The sequence below is a fragment of the Lepidochelys olivacea genome, assembly GCF_965140295.1.
Source record: "Lepidochelys olivacea isolate rLepOli2 genome assembly, chromosome: 1".
Lineage (NCBI taxonomy): Eukaryota > Metazoa > Chordata > Testudines > Cheloniidae > Lepidochelys > Lepidochelys olivacea.
Window position 1 is genome coordinate 11,175,486 of NC_140411.1, and position 21,369 is coordinate 11,196,854.

Here is a 21,369-nt window from a genome sequence, read left to right on the forward strand (position 1 = left end):
CCTCCTTTAGTGTCCTGCCCCTGCCTTTATCCCCAGCAGTGCTTTGTTAGGAGTGAAATAAGGAAGGTGCAACAGATTTACAGAGGAGACTAGGCAGCGTTTGGGTGCAGCATGTTAACCCGTGGAACCTGCTGCCACAGAGTACTAATGAGACAATCATAGGAGCCAAACAACCTGCCTGGGTCCAGGGTTCTCTAGGGCTCCCTAGTCTAGCGGAGAAGGTGTGGCCGTTTAACAGTGATTAACCCCTGGAACAAATTCCCAAGGGAAGGGTTGGATTTTCCGTCTCTTGACGCCTTCAGAGTCACACTGGCTGCCTTTCTGGGAGATGCTTTAGTCCGGCCCAAGTGACTGGGCTCAAGCCAGAGGTAACTGGGTGAAATTCTCTGGCCTGTGTTGCACAGGAGGTCAGATGAGAGGATCTACTGGTCCGTCTGGCCTTGGGATTGACGGACGATGATTTGACGGTGTTATAATGAGGAGGGCACAACGGATCAGCTGCTGGGGTCAGGGAGAAAGCTTTCCCGCTGCACCCGTGTGGTGTTGTCTAGCAGGTGCATATCGAGGACTGTTGTCCCAGGGCCTGATTCAAAGCCTGCTACGGCCAGCAGGAGTGTTTCCTCCCTTTAAAGCAGGCCTGCAGAAGGGATACCAGGCCTGGATGGACTCTCGTTCTGCTATGGCCAAACCTTTCCCCGCTAACCCTGCATTCTGCGGAGCTGGGAGTGCGAATGGCTCATCTCTGCTGCTGGGAGGAGAGCAACTGTCCGGTGAACGGGCTCAGTTGGTTCGTTCGGCAATGGGACTTGATCCTCACGAGTGATTTCTCTTTGGGCCCAGCGCATTCCACCTGCGCTCGCTGCTCCCAGTGTTGCGCGAGTGGGAGGGTCACGTTTATGAAGTGTGTTTTGTCACCCGGCTTCCTAATTCCCATTGGCAGAGAGGAACCTTTTCTCTACTCCGGAGGCCACCCCTTTATTCACTTTGGTCCCCATCCTCAAGATATTTAGGCACCTCGCTGTCACTGAAATATCAATGGGAGATGGGCACCTAAATACCTTTGAGGATCTGGGCTTTCCTGCTTAGTCCTTATGCACCCCACTGTTCAGTGTGGATTACATGTCCCCCTTGCGGCTAGGTCCACAGAGAGTATAACTCTGCTACGGGTCCCTCCTAAGGGCTTACAGTCCTTTGGCTCAAGCATTAGCCTCTCATGGTTCTTGCTCGGGAGGTCCCAAGTTCAATCCTTGATGATGACCAAGATGATGGTTGGTGCAAGCTCTCTTGGGTTTCCGTGGTAGCTTTGGCCTGGTGTGTGTTTAACCGTCAGTAAAGTTAGTGAGAGCAAGGAGAGGGTAAACACCCTAGAGCTCATGAGGGTCATGTAGAGGGAAGTTTTCCTTGAGTATTTGCTATAAAGTGGATTGGGCATGTAAATCGCAGTGCCTCTGTCACAGGCTGTCCAGCCAGTTGGATCAAGGAGCCTCGCATAATGGCGGGTCAGGCAGAATTGGCAGAACCCTGGGACACTCACGATGGGAGCTGCCTCTGGAGGGCAGTCATCCTCCGTTTGGTATGTGGCAGACAGCCCATGCCCCAAAGAAACGTGCTTGAATTCACAGCCAAGAAAGAGGTGAGCCATAGTCTCCCAGACGAGCTACTGCAGAGAAACGCCTCTCGATGCACTCACCAGTGAGTACATGGCTGGGTGTCAAAGGCTCGGTGGAGGGTGAGAAAACCTGGATTTGTGCTGGAAATGGCCCACCTGATGATCACTTTAGATAAGCTATTACCAGCAGGACAGTGGGGTGGGAGGAGGTATTGTTTCCTATTCTCTGTGTATATATAAAGTCTGCTGCAGTTTCCACAGTATGCATCCGATGAAGTGAGCTGTAGCTCACGAAAGCTTATGCTCAAATAAATTGATTAGTCTCTAAGGTGCCACAAGTACTCCTTTTCTTTTTGCGAATACAGACTAACACGGCTGCTACTCTGAAACTTGGTTCTAATCGCAGCTCTGACTTGTGAGACCTCTGGCAAGTCACTGAAGCCCAGATCCTCAAAAGTATTTAGGCTCCTAACTTCTAAAGAAATCAATGGGAGTTAGGCACCTAAATACCACTGAAGATCTGGGCCTTAAAACTCCCTGTGCTTCAGTTTCCCAGTCTGCAAAGTGAGGATAATATTGCCCGTCCTCACAGGTTCTGAGGCCTAATGCTTGTAAAGTCCTTTTGGATCTCTAGATCTGGTTCTGGTGTAGTGGAGAGAGCTGGACCAAAGGGGAATGAGAGCTGGATCAGAGACGGGGCCCCATGCAGGAGAGAGGGGGCATGACTGAGATGGATGGAGATGGTGTGTGAGGCTGGTGGGGAACAGGCAGACCTGGACTTTCATAATCTGTAGGACGGGATGTTGTGGGACACCAGGGAATTGTGTTTACGGGACACACCTGAGATTCTCCCCGCCGGCCCCAATGCAAGGGAGACCAGTTCGTGCTCTGAGTTTCCCTCCTAATTCTGCCTGTCTTCTCTTTCAGATGGCGTTGTGTTGGTTGATCCGGAGTACTTAAAAGAAAGGAAAGGTAAATGCTTTGCCATTTCATTCCAGCTGACTGCCATGTTTAACTGGGGCTTCAAAACCCACATGGGGGAAAGCAGCCTCTCCCCTGTTCTGCCAGGGCATCCTAATGCGCTTTTCCAGTCCCCTTCTCCAAGCCCATAGGTTACACTGACCAGCAAGGAACAGGAGCCCCACTGAAAACATGCTGGCTTTATACGGCAACAGAAAAGCACAGCCATGGCTCCTACATATCGCTGGGGGTGCATGTAGATCAGTTATCTGCTGCACCAAAGTGGGCCAGGGACCTCCTGACAGCACGGAGACAACCCGGTGCGCAGGGCTCATTCGGGATTAGCAGCCGTGTTCAGCACCTCTACTGGAAGAAGTCACACAGAGAATCTCAGCCTAGCAGAATAGGCGGGAGGGGGGGATTGCCTCCAACTAACCACATCTCCGAAAGGCCCCACGTGGCGATGGCAGGAAACCTCAAGACTAAAATTCTGTTCTCTTAAGGGGTCTTGATTGTGAAGACTGGCGAGTACAAAGCATTTCATTCAGCTGGAAAACTGTGCCCTGGGTCATAGAGAAAGAAGGAGGCTGCTTTGGTTGTTAAGGCACTTGACTAGAACTCAGGGGAGAGCTGGATTTGAGTCCCAAGTCTGCCAGGGACTTCCCCTGTGCCCCTGTGCAACCTCACACTTTCCTGTCTGTGAAACGGGGGTGTGCAACAGGGCACACTTACCCTTGGAGCACCCCCTTGTGTCTGTGTGTGTAATGTCACTGGTGTCCTTGGCCCTAGCGCCTCCTACAGGCTGCCTGCCTCTCACTGGGTCTTCTGGGACTCAGCGCTCTGGCCAAGTCACAACGTTCAGGGTAACTAAAAGGTCCAAATGAAAACCAAATTATCCTTCCACTCCCTGGGGCTATGGAAGTAGTTCTGTGTCCACTTCCCAGTCCCGTCTCAAAGCTCCCTCCCACAGCAGCCTACCCTGCTCCCTGGGGTTTCTTTATGTAGGAGCGTCCTGCCTTGTCTGCTGTCTCCGCCTGGATCTTGCTATCTTTCCAGGGCCTGCTGCAGGATTCATACTGTCCTTGCAGCCTGCCTCGGTCTGCCTGCTCCAGGCCTGTCCCAGAGAGAGGGAGCTCTCCACCACATCTCTCCTGGGTCTTCTCCTTTCACCTGTGTCTGAGTAGTCCTCTGCGGCTGGGGTCAGTCACTCTAACTCCATTATGAACTGCCCCTAGGCTGGGGGCAAGGCTGATGGGTAGCTGCTCAGTCATAGGCCAGGTTTGCCTGCAAGGACCTGCCAGGCTGCGACAGGGTATCACAGGTTGGCTGGCCCTTTAAGGGTAGTTGGGCTCAGCCCTACGTATACCAGATTAGCACCCACTCTTCTCCCAGGTGGGGTGATTTCTTTAAAAGAGCTAAGAAAACTCAGAGTAGAGGAGGAACCTCAGGCAGCAAGTTGGGTGCCTTTGGAAGACCCTGAAACAGGGTCTTGCGGGGGGCAGGGGGTGACTCAAGGGAGGTAGCCCGGGAGTCAGCACTCTGTCCCAGAGCACAGAAATGCAAAGGTAGCCCAGAATGGGCTGGGAGCTCAGCCCAAAGCGAGGGCTGAAGAACCCAAGTGGATCAAAAGAACTTCTTGTTTGTTTGGACTTTTGCTACCCAAAAGGGAACTGAACTTGGAGAGCTGAGCCATATGAACCCCACAGGAGAGACAGAAAGACTTTTGGAGGAGGAAACTGAGGCAGGGAGTGCCTGCAGCACCACATTCAGCCAGCAGGGGGTGCTACAGGGCAAGGGAGGGTATTTCCTTTTAACCCCCTCTTAGCTTGCGAGCGCTCTGCATTGGGGACTGTCTCTTACTACGTGCGTGCGACGCCTAGCACTAGTCTGTTCTGTTCAGGTTTTTATGCAGCGCGCCCGTCCCCGAGCACAGTGACTAGCCCCTGTGCTTTGTACTTTCTCCCTTTGTTTTCCCGGATTGTGCGGGGTCCTTTTCGTATTGTATGGACGCTGTGCTCGGGGCTTTTGTGGGCAAGAGGCCAGGCTGACGCAGCGCCCTCCATCCCAGTTCAGCTCTCTAGGCATGACTGTAATGGAAACACTAATTGTGCTGGAACAGAGATACCGAGCACACAGATAGAGACAGTCCCTGCTCTGCAATCTACGAGAGACAAGAGCAGCAGAAGGATGGGGATCTAATGTCCAAGCTAATGAACAAGGTGATGTTGGCCCAGCTTTGCTAGCGACGTGCTGGAGCGGGGAAGAGACTGGTTCAGCTCTAAAACAATTTGGAGGAGGGGTTGAAATCATTCAGAACCCTCCTGCCCCCACCGTCACCCGCACTCCAGAGGTGGCAGGAGAGGCTGTTATTTAGGCCTTCGGACCTTGCTGCAGGCGGCAGGGCCAGTGAGACTGGAGTCCGCATGGAGCCAGCCGCCCCATCCCCCTAGTCCGAGTTCTTTCTCCTGGGGCTTTGGTTTGATCGTTTCGTTTTCTGTGTGTGACTATGGTACCGTGAGACATTGACGGAAGCAAATGCCCCTCCACTCGTGTCATTAAATCCAGGTTCCCACCCCCGTGTCTCGACTGCCAGCTCCGTCTGTTCCTCTCCCCCCCCTGCACACACATGAAAGTGCTTCTGCACGTGAATCTTTCATCAAACCCACGAAAACCTGCCATGTTAGTGGCTGCCCGTGGCCCTGGGTTACACCAGTGGGAATCAGGAGACCCTCCTTCCTCATTTATGGGCCTGCTCTTGTGGCTAGGCCAGTGGAGTAGGAGGCAGGAGATCTAAGATCAGATGCCAGTTTTGCCACACGTTGCCTGTGGGAACTTGGGCAGAGCACTTTGTCTGTCGGTCGCCTGATGCTGATGGTGGTGAGAGGATTGGTGCTGATCTCTCCCGTTTGATACCTTCTGTCCCCGCAGTCTTTGTCACGCTGACTTGCGCCTTCCGCTATGGACGGGAGGATCTGGACGTGCTGGGACTGACCTTTCGGAAGGACCTGTTTGTGGCCAACATCCAGGCCTTCCCCCCGGTCCCTGAGGAGAAGAAACCCCTGACGCGACTCCAGGAGCGACTGATTAAGAAGCTCGGCGAGCATGCCTACCCCTTCACTTTCGAGGTAGGAGTTCCTCCCATTTCATTGTCCTTTGTCCCCCTTTGTCTCTCCTGCCCCTTGGGCGGCGCCTTCGTCCCAAACCAAGGCAGAGCTGGACCAGATCGGAACGTGGATGAGATGTCTCCACGGAAACTCCGGATCACTGCAGGAAGTGATCCTGGCAACACAGTAGGTGGTGCTTTGCCACCCGTGCTGGGGGGAAAAAAGGGACCACAAGTTTCACCCACAATGTGCTAGGAGCTGCACATATACAGGGAAGGTGCAAATTCCTCCCATCAAAGGGCCCGATCCAGCAACAATTGGCCCTGGTCCATTAAGAGCTGCTCACGCAGTCTAAGAACAACGGCTGTATTGAGCCCATACAGGTCTCTGCAGGAGGTCAGGCTAGATGATCCCAGTGCTCCTGTCTGGCCTTGGCCTCTACAAATCTATATTTACATTTTGGACTTTAAATTCTCCCAATAGGATTCAGGATTCGTTTTCCCGCCGTGTCCCAGGCTGCTGGGCAGGGTTGCTGTGTGCTGTTTAAAAGCTGTTGCTTTCCACGCCTGGGGTGCCTGCGTTTAGATGATAGGGTGACGTGATCCCTTGATAACGCAGTTTTTCGTCTAAGTTTATGGAGCGCTTGGCTGAGAGCCCCTCTCTGACTGTCCATCGTTATTCTCAGCTCAGCGGTTTCAGACAGGTGCTCTGCACCGGGCTGCAATTGCTCTGAGCGAAATGAGCTCTCTCTGGGGTCGGGAATGCAAAAAGGAGCAGCTTGCTGGCTGGCCGGAAAATGTGGTCTAAAATTAGAGAAGCAAAGTGGCCTTCCCTGCGACTTCCCATACTGATTAAAGAGTAACCGACGAAAAGAAAAAATGTCCAGTTACAACGGAGTGGTCTAACATCTGCTCCTGTTGCACCCACTACCTCCCCCGAGCCTGGGCAGGCGCTTGGCTATACTGGTCTGAGCATCACAAGATCTGTCTCTATTCCTGCCTCTCCGCTGACCTGCTGGGTGACCACGGGCACGTCACATTGCCCCTCTATGCCTCGGTTTCCCCTCCCATCCTTTGCCTATTTAGACAGCTCTTTGGGGCAGGGCGTATTTCTCACTGCACGTATATACAGCACGTAGCACAACGGGGCCCAGATTTTGTCAGTAATAAAAACAATAAGCCTTTTCCTGGAGATCGCTGGGCATTCCTGGTTTGAGTCAGATTGAAATCACACACAGAAGAGCCTTTTCTGACTTACATCTTTTGAGAAAGAATCACGCTAGAATAGCATTTCGGCAATACTGCCCAGTTATAAATGTTACACAGAGCCCAGGGCCACGCACGGGGCAATTACACATTGCAGCTAATACCCCACCCACAAGTCATTCACAGGTAAACGGTGCTTTAAGCGTTCTCACTCGCGGATTTGACAAGAAAATGAGGCCTAAATGCATGCCAGGCCGCAAATCTAGATTTCTCAGGTTCTGGATTTATATACTCTGTTTGCCCCTCTACCCTTTGACCAGCCCAAGCGCTAATAGGCTGGATTACAGACGATAGCCCAAATTGAAGAGCTTTCAACTGGAGCAAGTCCCAGGCACCAGGCTAGGGGCGAAAATAAATAAATAAATAACCTCGGTGCTCTATTAAAGCCCCCACCCACAATCCCATGTTCTACCCACCACCCCAGAGCAGCTGCACGTTTCTGCTTTGCCAGCAGCAGGGAGATGGTTAACAGTGTTTATATTATGCTCATTTTGCATCAGAGCAAATGCCCCATTGGTAGCTCATGCCAGTCGTCAGAGCTGCGGTTGCAGGCTCTCTGCAGATTCAGGAAGGCAGCGCTGCAGTGGGCCACGTAGGGAAAGCTTTCTTTGCAACCCTTAGAGCTAGGAACTGTTTGTAACATACATTTTTAAATTCTGCAGTCACTGATGGGACCTTAACAATACCCTGCCTCACATTGGCTCAGTACATCTAGTCTAGCCCAAGATTGTTTCCTACTGCATATTCTCCAGTGCTATGTTCAGTCTAGCTCACAATTACTCAACTGGTGAGGTTTCTGCCTCTTCCATGGGGAAACTATTCCACAATCAAATAGCTCTCACAGCTTCCAGTAACCACACAGACATCCCATTAGAGCCACTAAAACATGCACTGGTCTGAGAATCCTGCAAACACAACAGAGGAGAGGGCAGTCAGGGAAACTTTAATGTAACCAGCAGCCTCTTCTGCTCCCTGAACCAGGGGATAAGGAGGCTGTGGGGTGCCACTAAATCAGGGGTGGGCAAACTTTTTGGCCCAAGGGCCACATCGGGGAATAGAAATTTTCTGGCGGGCCATGAATGCTCACAGAATTGGGGTTGGGGTGCGGGATGGGGTGCAGGCTCTGGGTGGGGCCAGAAATGAGGAGTTCAGGGTATGGGAGGGAGCTCTGGGCTGGGGCAGGGGATTGAGGCGGTGTGGTGGGGGTGAGAGCTCTGGCTGGGGGTGTGGGCTCTGGGATGGGGCTGGGGATGAGGAGTTTGGGATGTCGGAGGGGGCTCCAGGCTGGGACTGAGAGGTTCGGAGGGCGGGAGGGGGATCTGGGCTGGGGCAGGGGGTTGGTGGGGTTGCGGGGGGGGTGAGGGCTCTGGGGTGGGGCTGTGGATGAGGAGTTTGGGATGTCGGAGGGGGCTCCAGGCTGGGACTGAGAGGTTCGGAGGGCGGGAGGGGGATCTGGGCTGGGGCAGGGGGTTGGTGGAGTTGTGGGGGGGGTGAGGGCTCTGGGGTGGGGCTGGGGATGAGGAGTTTGGGATGTCGGAGGGGGCTCCAGGCTGGGACTGAGAGGTTCGGAGGGCGGGAGGGGGATCTGGGCTGGGGCAGGGGGTTGGTGGGGTTGCGGGGGCGGGGGGGTGAGGGCTCTGGGGTGAGGCTGGGGATGAGGGGTTTGGAGTGCCGGAGGGGGTTCTGGGCTGGGATCGAGGGGTTCGGAGGGCGGGAGGTGGATCAGGGTTGGGACAGGGGGTTGGGGCGTGCGGAGAGGCTCAGGGGTGCAGGCTCCAGGTGGTGCTTACCTCAAGCGACTCCCAGAAGCAGTGGCATGTCCCTTCTTTTGAAGAGCGAGAGGGGGCCATTGGAGTGCGTAGGAGCCTGAGCGGGGCCATGCCGCTGCTTCTGGGAGCCGCGTGGTACGGCCCCCGACCCTGCATCCCGGCTGGAGCTCCGGGGCGGGGCAAGCCCCAGACCCCGCTCCCCAGCAGGAACTCGCGGGCTGGCTTAAAGTGGTTTGCCCACCCTTGCATTAAATGCTACAGATTGTAATAGCCGGTGGAATAGGAGAGAAAGCCGTGCTTAGGTACCAAAGTGATATAGACTGCGTAAAGGGAAAGGGCTTGTTCTAAGGGTGAATTATTATTTGTATCACCATAGTGCCAAGGAGACTCAGTCATGGAAGAGACCCAGCCATGGACCAGCCCCATGGGCGGCGGGCATCGTAGGCAAGGGGAGGCTGTGCCTCCCCAAACAGCCTACCATGGCCCCGTTCCCTGTGCAGCCACTCGGGGCCCCCAGGGCAGCTGGTGCTGGGCCGAGCTGCCTGCCCGGTGCTCTGGGGCTGGCTGCGCGAGCACCGGCTCTGGGGGCGGCCTGGGGCTGGGGGTGCGGCAGCCACGCCCCCCGGGGGCTCCGGGCACTGCGGCTGTGATGCGCCAGGGCTGCTGGGGCCTCATCCCCGGCCAGCCAGCGCTAGGGCCAGGGTGCCGCGGTGGGGGTGCGTTGGGCTCCTGTGCGGGAGGGGGAGGTAGAAGGGGGGACAGAAGGGAAGGGGAGGGGAGGGGCCTCCGGCACAAGGGGAGGGGCCGTGGGTTCGCCTCCCCGGGCGGCCGGGTATTGGTTGGCAGGACGAGCTGTGGTCTCTGCCCATCAGTAGCCTGACTGTCCTAGGCCTGCTGGCAAAGCGTGGTGAGGAGGACAGTGAAGTAGTGGTTTAAGATGGCAGGCTGTGCGCAGCCGGCGAGCACATTCGGCTCCACCCCGGCAGAGCAGGAAAGCAAAGCAGCAAGATTTCCCATGAGTGAAGCTGCCGCTAAGCTCCCCGGGATCACCAGATTTGTAAACACTCCCATGCCCTTGTAAAACAACATTAATTCCTCTGCATCCCACAGATTAAAAATGTGTTTATACATTTGATAACCTCTTGGGTTTGGGATATTTAAAGGGCTGCTCGCTTTAAACTAGATCCTGAATTGAGGGGAGGGAGGGTTGTTTGTTTCTTTTTAAAAGTAGGGAGGGTTGCAAAGCCTAATCTGAACAGAAAGTTTTTGATGGTTTCTTCATTTCAGTGAAAATGGTTCCCACCCCACACCCTCCATTTAAACCTGACAATTCCCCATCTCATACTCTAGTACCTGAAAACCAATAAGTGAAACTGACTAGAAATTGACTAATAGTCATGAGGATGAGTTAGTTGTGTTACAGTAATGCCCAGAGCCCCAGTAGGAATAACGTCCCCATTGTGCTGGGCACTGTGGTAACACTTTCAAAAGTGCCCAAGTGATTTAGGAGCCTAAATTCTATTGAAAGTCAACAGGACTTGTGCTCCTTAGTCACATAGGACCCTTAGAAAATGTTACCCTGGATCTATACAAGACAGTCCCTACTCCAATTGGCTATGGAATTAGTGAGCAAGAATAGGAAGGACAGCCCAGTGGTTAGAGTGCCAGACTTAGATTCAAGTCCCTGCTCTGCCACAGACTTCCTGTGCGCACTTGGGCCAGTCCCTTAGCTTCTCTGTGCCTCAGTTTACCATCTGTACAATGGGGACAATGGCCCTGCCCTGCCTCCTAGGGAAGTGAGTGAGGATAAAAACATTAATGATTGTCAGGTGTTCAGACACAAGGGTGATAGGAGCCACGTAAGTACTGAGCACAGGAGGAGGTTAGGGTGAGGCGGAGCCTCTGTGATTTCAGGACTCTGCATGCTACAGAGAGAAGGCTGCCTCGACCTGGTTGGGGAGGTCAGTTCTTTCACCTTTTGCCACTGGTAATTTTGTTTCAGTTCAGCCTTAGTCACTCTAATTTTTTAGTCCCATTAAGTTGTATCTAGAGAAGTGGGTTTGTCGTCGGACTTGTGGGAGAAGCTGCGGGAAGCATGTTTCACAGCATCTCATCAGGGATGGCTCAGCTTCATTCTTATCCGAGGGACTTGTAATCAGCAGCCCCAAAGGAAGACTCCTCGGACGCATCTGCGTCCCTGAGAAACCTGGGAGAAGTGATGCATCGCGGAAGGGAGTGGCATGCGGGAATGTAGACAGGCGACAGGCTGGGGACCGAGAGGTGGCCCAGAACGCGACACAGACCATGACATGAAAAGACACGGGGAGTGGACTGAGCTGTGGCAGGGAATGATGTGGCACAACAGGACGTGCCAACGGGACATAAAACGACGAGGTAGAAATGAGCTGGAACCGAGCAGAGGGGGATAAGTTCCAACCAACCAGGAGCCACCCTTCTCCTTTCTGTCCCTCACCCACTTACTGGCATCTCAGCAGCTCCCTTCAGGACCGTTCCCTGCACCCACTAAAGGCTGTCCGTGTGAAGAGAGACACAAGATAACTATTTATATTAATCAATCTATAATAACCCAATCAAGCCCTCACTGTGCTGGGTGCTGTACACACACACACAAACACAAAGACTGCGGATGATACAAAGCTGGGAGGTATTGCCAATAGAGAGGGGGACCAGGATATCCGACAGGAAGATCGGGATGATCTTGTAAACTGGAGTAATAGCAATAGGATGAAATTTAATAGTGAGAAGTGTAAGGTCATGCATGTAGGGATTAATAACAAGAATTTTAGTTCTAAGCTGGGGACGCATCAGTTGGAAGTAACAGAGGAGGAGAAGGACCTTGGAGTATTGGTTGATCACAGGATGACTATGAGCCGCCAATGTGATATGGCCGTGACAAAAGCTAATGCGGTCCAGGGATGCATCAGGCGAGATATTTCCAGTAGAGCTAAGGAGGTGTTAGTACCATTATACAAGGCACTGGTGAGACCTCATCTGGAATACTGTGTGCAGCTCTGGTCTTCCATGTTTAAGAAGGATGAATTCAAACTGGAACAGGTACAAAGAAGGGCTACTAGGATGATCCGAGGAATGGAAAACCTGTCTTATGAAAGGAGACTCAAGGAGCTTGGCTTGTTTAGCCTAACCAACAGAAGGCTGAGGGGAGACATGATTGCTCTCTATAAATATATCAGAGGGATAAATACCAGGGAGGGAGAGGAATTATTTAAGCTCAGTATCAATGTGGACACAAGAACAAATGGATATAAACTGGCCATCAGGAAGTTTAGACTTGAAATTAGATGAAGGTTTCTAACCATCAGAGGAGTGAAGTTCTGGAACAGCCTTCCAAGGGGAGCAGTAAGGGCAAAAGACCTATCTGGCTTCAAGATTAAACTCAATAAGTTTATAGAGGAGATGATATGATGGGATAACATGATTTTGGCAATTAATTGATCTTTGACTATTAGTGGTAAATAGGCCCAATGGCCTGTGATGGGATGTTAGATGGGGTGGGATCTGAATTACTACAGAGAATTCTTTCCTGGGTGTCTGGCTGGTGAATCTTGCCCACATGCTCAGGGGTCAGCTGATCGCCATATTTGGGGTTAGGAAGGAATTTTCCTCCAGGGCAGATTGGGAGAGGCCCTAGGGGGATTTTGCCTCCCTCTTCGGCGTGGGGCACGGGTCACTTGCGGGAGGATTCTCTGCACCTTGAAGTCTTTAAACCACGATTTGAGGACTTCAGTAGCTCAGACATAAGTGAGAGGTTTATCGCAGGAGTGGTTGGATGAGATTCTGTGGCCTGCATTGTGCAGAAGGTCAGACTGGATGATCATAATGGTCCCTTCTGACCTTAAAGTCTATGAGTCTATGAGACCGATTGGAAGCTCTTTGGGGCAGAGACGTTCTGTGTTTGTGCAGTGCCTGGCACAATGGGGTCCTGGCCCGTTGACTAGCCCCCTAGGTGCATGCGGACTACAAACAATAATAAGACCAGACAGTAGAGCTGACAACAGAAAGACGGGGGAGCGCCAGGGAAACAGAGACAGTTATGCTCAGTGTCATAATCAGGCACAGCACGCCAGCTGAATGGCTGCTGGCTGAGAGTTTTGTAGGAATCGCGGCGGAGGTGAGATTTGAAGGAGGACGTTGTGGTGACTTCCCTTGGATACTGAAATCAGGTGGAAAGGGACAACTAGCACCTGCAGGCTCTTGGGAAGGGAGCTTGTGCTGCCTCTCAGCAGCAAACCTTCGAGCAGGGATGGTTTGTAGCGCGGTGCACTGGTCTGACAGCAGGGCCCTTGTTGTGACTGTCGGTGCAGCCGCTCGCTCTGTGCCCTGTGGGCGCTGGACTGGCATGGCAGGCAGGACTCCAGGGTTCTGCTCCTGGCTCTCACACCGATATCCGGGGTGACCGTGATCATTTAGAGACAGAATTTCAAAAGTGGCCTTTATGTTGGGGTGTCTCTGGTTGCCCCAGGCCTGATTTACGCTCACCTAAGCAGGCGTGGGGTAGGTCAGTACTTGGAGGGCAGGCCTGTGAGGAATATGCAGGGTGGTGCTGGTGAGTCAGTAGGGGGTGCTCTTCCCTCTGAGTCACGGCAGGACCAGTGCCCCAGCGTGGCACTAGGGGGTGCTGTGCTTCGGAAGTCCTATCAGATGAGCCCCGGGCACTGAGGTCTTGCTATTCCTGATCATTAAATACCACATGGCATGTTTGGTAAGAGATTCAGCTCCAACACCCTGGATAACGTCTACTCAGGTAATTCTGTTCTGCCTGTCTACATTTCCCCCTCTCCCATCTGTGCTTTCCATTGGCTACAGCATTCTTCACGCAGCTGTTCTGCGTGTGCTGTGTTCCCCCTCCGAGGTGGCCGGATTTCGGCGGTGGGCGAGGTTCTGTCCCAGGGGTCTGGCTCGTGGGACTTGCTCACATGCTCAAGGTCTAACTGAGCCCTATTTTTGGGGTCGGAAAAGAATGTCCCCCCAGGTCAGACGGGCAGAGACGCTGAGGGGTTTTCGCCTTCCTCGGCAGCTGGGGCACGGGTCACTTGCAGGTTTAAACTAGTGGAAATGGTGGAGTCTCTGGAGCGCGAAGGCTGCAGCCCATGATTTGAGGATGCCAGTAACTCAGCCAGAGGTTGTGGGTCTACTTACAGGAGCCGGTGGGATCTGGCCTGTTGTGGCTAAATTGTGGATAATTGTGCCCTCTAGTGGCTGAGCCGTGGAGCTGCTTCTGTAGGTCCCAGTGCCTTGTCCGCTCATCTCAGCTGGGGCAAGGATCCGCTCCTCCCCTGGGTCAGCCGTCGCAAACGGAGAGGGGCCTGCCGTGCCGGCGGCGTCTGTCGCCCTTCAGCTGGCGTTGCCCAGCACGCTCGTCACATGGGCCATGCAGTTTAACTGCTGTTGCCGTGATGCTGTTTCATTAGCAGCCCCTAGGGGTGAGGGAGAGCTGGGCTTGGGGGATTTGAGGCTGTGGCCCCAAGGTCTCCAGCTCATGCAGAATGTTCCCTGTGATGCTTCCCGGGGTCACTGCCACAGGCCGTTAGCATGAGGAAGCCTGTCTGTGCCTGTCAGGGGTCAGCTCCTTAGCCCCACGGGCCATGGGCAACTCAATCCCGCCCCTCTAGGCCTACGCAGGGACAGGTGCACCCCAATCCCCGAGTCCTTCGAGCACCCCCTGGAGCATCCAGCCCCTGGTATGCTGATTCCAAAGGAGCAGGACACCCCCACTTACCAGTTCCTCCTCAGGTCCCTGCTCTGCTAACACCCAGCTCTTAGATAAGTTTACAGTGAAAACAAGGAAACACTTATTTACCAGTATAGAGACCCAAGTAACCACCAGTAGGAGTATTGGAAGCTCATCTTTATATCTACAATCAAATCATAACACTCCTCCTAGAGCCTAGTCTTACTTAACTACTGCTCGCCGGAGGTCCTTCCAGCCTTTCAGAGCTCTTCAGCTGTCATCTCCCATTCATGAGAGAAGTCCATGCTGCCCGCTAGCCTCCTCAATGAAAGATTCAGGGCATGTCTCTGCATTCCCATAGATACTCCAGCAATCTGATGTCTTTACTCCTGAGCAGGATCCCCTCCTGCTGGTTGTTCTCCATGTAAATGCTCCCCCTTGAAGATTTCACAGTCTGTTCACGAGCGCTTGGTGCAGTATGCAAACAGGTGTCCGTTGTGAGACGTGCAATGCCCAATACACTTGTGACCACACAGGGAGGGAAGCGTCTGTTACTTCCTGGTTTCCTGCCTTCCTTTTCACTGGAGACACACAACTTCTAAATACACACATTTCACAGTGATTACCGTGACTCGTGGAGATGTCGCAAGCCACCTTTTAGTGAATTACACTGCATCTATCTGACCCAGGGGACCCTGTCAAACTCTTTGCACCCTCTGAGACTTTGTTAGCTGGCACCAAGAGGTCTCTGGGTCAGTCCCTGCAAGCTGTGGGCTCGCCTATCACCCCTGGCTTAGCCACAGAACCGTTTGCACACTGAGGTGCAGTGAGAACCTGTGCAGGTCACTGGGGATAGCAGCAGGGCAGAAAGCAGCCCACTGGTATGTGTGTGGGGCTTCTCTGCAGAGGGCAGGGAAAGGAAACACTCGGGAGTTGCCAGGGCTCTCTAAGGAGCCATCTGACCCCAGCTTGCTGGGCCGGCTACAGCAACCCTCAGTAGCCGGGACATGGATGCAGGCCAGGTTGTCTCTTGCTTTCGACTCCAGTACTCCAAGGGGCTGAGCATCTCCTGGGAGATGCCAAGCACCTGCCCTCAGCTGGAGACGGGAGCGCACAACATCCTGCAGGAGGCCTCAGCACCTCCCAGGTTTGGGCCACTCAGAATGGGGGCCAAATTCCCTCCTGGTGTAACTCACCCTTCATGCCCCCAAATTCAACCCTGCTCCAACCTGGGACACTGAGACACCCTGGATGTGCAGGTTCAAGTAACCCCAGGAGGCCAGCTGAGCCCTTCATCCTTCCAAGGTAGATCACTAGAGTCCCAGGCTGCGGTATAGTGAGTGTGTGTGGAGCAGGCAGGTACCTGGTCTCTTCCGTGGGCTACCCCTGGTTACAATCCAACCCTGCCCTTGATTTCTGTTTCAGATCCCTCCCAACCTGCCATGTTCCGTCACGCTGCAGCCTGGACCGGAGGACACGGGGAAGGTAACTTTGTTTGTGTCCTCTCTGTCGGTCAGTAGCTCCCAGCTTCTCCCCATCTCCGCAGAGACATTGCGATAGCTAAGCCGGACTCCTCCGATCCCAGGGGTCTCTCCAGAAGGCCTGGGCTGGCTCAGATGTTCTAAGTGCCCCAGTAATGGGCGGCAGCGTCTCGGAGCGATGGCGCTGTCTCGCGCCACTCGGAGCTCTTCAGGTGTCTGAAGAGCATGGAGCGAATTCCATCTAGCTTCCAGGGGATAATGAGGTGGCCTTAAAGAGGTGGCTCTCTTCTGAAAAGGGGCTGTAAGCCAAAGGCAAAGGGGGGGGAGGGCTCCTCATTTATTGTGTCTCAGTCCTTTCCAGACCAGCTTCAAACAAAAAGATTTCTGCAAAGGGACTCTCAGTACTGGGAGTATCATCCTGGCCCAACTCCGCTGGCGGAACAACGTTGAAGTCGCTACATAGTACAGAGATCCCCAGTGCTGCCATCCCTGCCAGCTCCCCCGGGATCTGAGAGTCAAGCTGGGTTCCTCCCTTCTTATGCTTCATAACCAAATAAATGGTCCACAGGCCAAAAGACACCCTTAATTACCCCACATGAGCCCATTGCTTTCCTGGACTTGCAGAATGGCCCTGTAAATGGAGGACTGTGAACAATTCCATTAATGCCCCAAAAGAAACAGACTCCAGCTTCCTCTCCCAGAGTCCTGCTTGGTCTGCAAAGCTAAAGGGGGCCCAGATTTATTGTGGCCACTAAAGCCAGCAGCTCTGGCTCTGACACGCACAACAGGTGGATCTGCTGAGCAAGGAGGGTCAATTTCGACAAGAACAGCCCCTGGCAACCCGAGGTTGTCCGGTCTCTGCATGCATATTAATGAGCCCACAGTAATAAACTCCATTTCACTTAGCACGGTAGCATTCGCCCCATTGTCTGTACTCCAGTTTTCACCTTCCACCAGCCTGATTTTCAGGTGCTTCTTGTCTGGCACCCTCCATGGCAGGTGGCAAAGAGTGGCAGGAATTCTTCTACCCTGGGGGAAAGTCGAGTTTTCTCCACTCGCTCACCATTGCAAACCAGCTATGGGGATTCTGCTCCAATTCCCCCACATTCCTCCCTCCCGAAAAATGACCCTTTACACTGAGACCAGAGCCTGAACATGTCAGCCCAGAGGATGAGCTTTGTGGAAGGGTAGGAGCATGTGGAAATGGGAATTGGTTACTTGATCTTAGCGATCGCTATGAGACCACAGCTCAGATGGAGATGTTATAATACCTAGGATTCATAAGTGGGCTAACTGCTTGGAACTTCGTGATAATACTCAGGCTAGAACTCAGATCCTTTTGTTTGAAAGGCCCAGACACCCCTGCCACATGCGCTAAGGGAGAATCTCCACTGGCAGTATGGGGGCTATGATACAGTTGATTATTTCTGAGGCCTTCAAATAGAGGATAGTGGTGCATGCAACCGGTCCAGGAGCGCAGAGTGGCACACACACACGCTCCAGCTGGCACCTTACCGCGTACAGACATGTCAAAGCCGTTAGACCCCGCTGGGGAGATAAGGAAGGGCCAGGAGACATGATTTCCCAGCTTCCTACCCCACTTTGTTCTGCTCTGTAGGCCTGTGGTGTTGACTACGAGGTGAAAGCTTTCTGTGCGGAGAACCTGGAGGAGAAAATCCACAAGAGGTAAACAGAGCGATGTTTGTATTGACGCCACCCGGCGGCACTGGGGAGAGGACACAGAGCCAGGGGACGGAGCGGTTCAGCCAGCTGAGAACAGGCCTCAGAAATCAGCTCTTGGGGAAGTCGGTGCTGCGGCCCTGATGGAGCAGCAGAGCTGTTGCCGGCAGTGTCCCCCAGCTGGGGCGAGGAGCGAAGTTCCCACCCAAGTCTGGCCTGCTCCTCCCGGAGCTGGGGTCTGGATCCCAACCGCCCGCATGGCAGCATGGGCCCCAGCTGCGTTCGTTCGCCATGCCAGCCCCTGGTCTGTAACGCTGGGGCGGCTGGTTCCCATTCGTCCGCAGGGCATCCCGACGCTCGCGGATGGGCAGGGACTGGGAACGTTTGCCCCCTCCGCTGAACAGCCATGGGAGGCTAACTCCGTCATCCCCTCGAGCATCTCCTGTCCCCCACCCAGCAACATGCAGCAGCAGTGTGCTTTAACCGTAGCTTCTGCAGGAGCTCCTCAGCCCGCAGGGGGCACAGAGGGTCTCTGGGTGTGCCCTGCTCTGGGGTAGCATCTAGCCCCTCCGAGGTCTCCTGGAGGGGCATGCTGCATGCAGGTGGGGGCAGGGCCCTGCACTAACCCCTCGCGGCCCTTGTTGGATTGCCCAGTGGATCGCTAGCCCGGAGATTACTCCCACTGACAATCAGGGAGCACAGCACTTGGGGCCAGGTGGGGATGGTTCGTGGACCCTCGTAGAAGTGCTAGTCAGAGAGCTCCTGTTAGGGGTATGGTGGGGACGGAGCAGATGCACTGAGGGAGAACAGCCGGTGAGTTTCAGCACTGGCACCCCACCGGGCGGCACGGAAGCTGTGCCCACCTCGGAAACATGGCTGGCTTCACAGGCTCCCCCGCACCCCGCGTCAGAGAGTCATTAAGCTCAGGTAGTACCTGCCCAGGCCTCCGTCTCCAGAGGTTCTAGGCTCTGGTCCCCACTTGTGGCATGGTGTGTCTGTTAGGCTGCCAGACAGATCAGTTTTATCCTCTTTGTTATATAGATGGGGAAACTGAGGTACCTGGGGGGGGGTTGGCACATGTCAGTAATAGTGGGTGCCAACCCACCGTAGCGCATAGGAATTGGGTAGTATTTAAATACTTTGAGCACCCTCTAGTGGGCCTCACTATTGCAGAAGCCACCAGAGCCAATGGGGATGTAGCTAGCTTTGGGTGTTTGTACGTTCATTAACAGGCTGATCTGAAAGCCTGCTGTGTCCCTATGGTTTCCTCGTGCTCGTAATTAGGCTTGGCAGAATTCGATTTTTAATTTTTTCCAATTTGGATGGATATTACTGGTGTTTCTTTCCAAGCATTTTTCCCGATTTTGATCTATTTAAATTCTCACAGTTACAGGAAATTCTGGGGGCTCAGACAATAGTTATGTGATGCCAACAGATGCCGCGATTCCAAAAAGATCACGCGTTAGGCATATTAAAACCCAAATCGTGTCTAAAACTCGAGGGTCTCCAGCAGCCTTTCTCTTTCTTTGCCTAGCTGTAAGTTTTGATTGTTGCCAACTGGAAATCTTTTCGTGTTAGTTTGTGTGTGTCCAGTGAAATTGACAGATAAAAATCGAATCCTTCCAAGCCAGCTGCTAATGTGTGAAAAGCAAAGACACAGGCCCCTTCCCCTCCCATCCCACTCTCGGTGAGGTTGGGCCCAGGTTAGCTGCTGTGACAGGTCCCAGGGTAGTCTGGGTGAACTGATCCTCGCTCTAGCCAACGCTGAACCCAGCTCAGTGGCTCATGGCTCCTAGGGGCTTCCAGCAGCCTGCTGCTCTCAGGGAACAGCGGAGAAGCACCCCCTTTTCCAAGGTGCCTGACAGCGGGAAGGAAACGGGGCGTTCTCTGACTCCACACAGGCTTGGCCCTGGGTGAGAAAGCCAGGTGCACCATCTGGTGGCCAAAGGCGGAGCGACTTGCACATAGACCTCGGAGGCTCTCCTGAGGCACCGTTTCCTACACTGGGGGAGATGCCACTGGCCCTTTTCGATGGGACCGTCTTGGTGTTTCTGGGCGTGTCGTGACAGGGAACCTCGTATTTCATTCACCCCGAGCAAGGTCCTGATGTGCTGTGACCTGAGACAAGCCAAAAGACTGAGTTGCCTAGTGGTTAGAGCTGGAGTGTGGGTGCCAGGATGCCTGGGTTCTGTCCTTAGCACTGCCTCTAAAAAGTCACTTCACCTCTCTCCCTGTGACTGGATAAAGGCGGGATCCATGGAGCCAGCCTGGGCTGGGAAGGGGCTCGTGGAGCCCTGAGGCACTGCCAGGAAAGAGGGGAGTGGGAGAGGGAGATGGAGGGGCCCTTTGATTTCTTGGTGCCATGGCAGGACTGGATCAGGCCCCATGTCATTCTAATCCCACCCCTGGATCTGGGTCTCAGTCCCTCCGTCAGGAAGAGGTGGTTAAAATGCTTCCCCCTCCCCTCCCCAGAGGGTGGATGGCAGGGTTAATTGGTCTATCCGAGTTTGGGGTGCCAGGGAAGCCTGCTGGCACCCCAGGGCAGATCCCCGCAGGCTCAGGCTCAGCCTCTGCCGCCATATGTCCCGGCAGAAATTCCGTGCGCCTGGTGATCCGCAAAGTGCAGTACGCGCCGGAGAGACCGGGCCCGCAGCCCATGGCGGAGACCACCAGGCAGTTCCTGATGTCTGACAAGCCGCTGCATCTGGAGGCATCCCTGGACAAGGAGGTATGACAACCCCCTGCTTCTCCCTGGGGCTGCTGTGTTGCTCGGCCGCGTGGGGCCCTCATGCCGGTGCCTAACGGCTGCCCTGGGCCCTTAGAGCGAGGAGCAGGTCCCAAGGGAAATACCGGGGAAATAGCCTGGTGCCCAAATTCACAGCAGGTGCAAACGGGTTCCACGCCATGGAAGGCCTCACGCCCCCCGCATTTAACTCAGCACCAAGTGCAGCCCTGGGATGGGGGCCGGGTGAACCGACACTGCAAAGGGTTGGCAGAGACCCCGGCTGTTTGATCCCCGCACAGCTCTCGCTGGGGGGAGACCTTCTGTGGGTTGTTGTTAATAAACTTTGGTATGAGGGTAGCCCCCCAAGCCACCCCCTGATTGGGGGGGGTGCCCTGACCTGCACAGCCAGGAAGCCCCCTCCCACCTGCCTGCTGCTGACAGAGGCCGGGGCCCTTGTTCCTGCAGATTTACTATCATGGTGAGCCAATCAACGTCAACGTCCACGTGACAAACAACACAAACAAGACGGTGAAGAAGATTAAAATCTCAGGTAAAGGGGGTGCCCGCATTCCCTGGATCCATCACGCAGAATGGCAGGAGGGGACTGTCACAAGCTGTCGCAGCTGGGCCAACCCTTCCATTGGGGTCCCTGTAAACCCTCTCCCCAGCCTTCCCTGACCCCCAGCAGCTGCCCTGACTCTCCCCCACATGCTGAATCCCCTTCCCACGCCCTCAACTGCCTGACTTCCAGCATCGCCTCCCCCATCCAGCCCCTGCTGGAGCCCTTCCTCCATTATCTATCCCAAGACATCTTCTCCCAACCTGCCTCGCCTCCTGGCTGGCTCTTTTCCCGCACCCCCCGAGATCTGCTCCCACTCGACTCCCCTGGCACGCTCTGGGAGCATCCAGCCATCTGCCTAAGGGCAGAGTCTGGCTGGGTGATCCTTACACGGCTGAGAGCAGTGGTGGGCCAGGGAGCCGAGACCACCTCTATTCCCAGCTGTACCACAGACTGCCCGGGTGGCCCCGGCTGAGTCACTTCACCCCTCGGAGGCCCAGCTCCCCA

The 21,369-nt window shown here is 54.3% G+C and overlaps 1 protein-coding gene across 3 annotated transcripts in view; it reads left to right on the top strand.

The window, feature by feature from the left end:
• Positions 1 to 21,369, top strand: part of ARRB1 (arrestin beta 1) — a 202,473-nt gene that overhangs the window by 155,481 nt on the left and 25,623 nt on the right. For all 3 annotated transcript variants that reach the window (XM_084626225.1, XM_084626226.1, XM_084626227.1), the window contains 6 exons: positions 2,537 to 2,581; positions 5,498 to 5,694; positions 15,843 to 15,902; positions 17,517 to 17,584; positions 20,171 to 20,306; positions 20,769 to 20,853. In XM_084626225.1, coding sequence (XP_084482351.1) covers positions 2,537 to 2,581; positions 5,498 to 5,694; positions 15,843 to 15,902; positions 17,517 to 17,584; positions 20,171 to 20,306; positions 20,769 to 20,853 — 591 coding nt within the window. The remainder of the gene's footprint in view (positions 1 to 2,536; positions 2,582 to 5,497; positions 5,695 to 15,842; positions 15,903 to 17,516; positions 17,585 to 20,170; positions 20,307 to 20,768; positions 20,854 to 21,369) is intronic.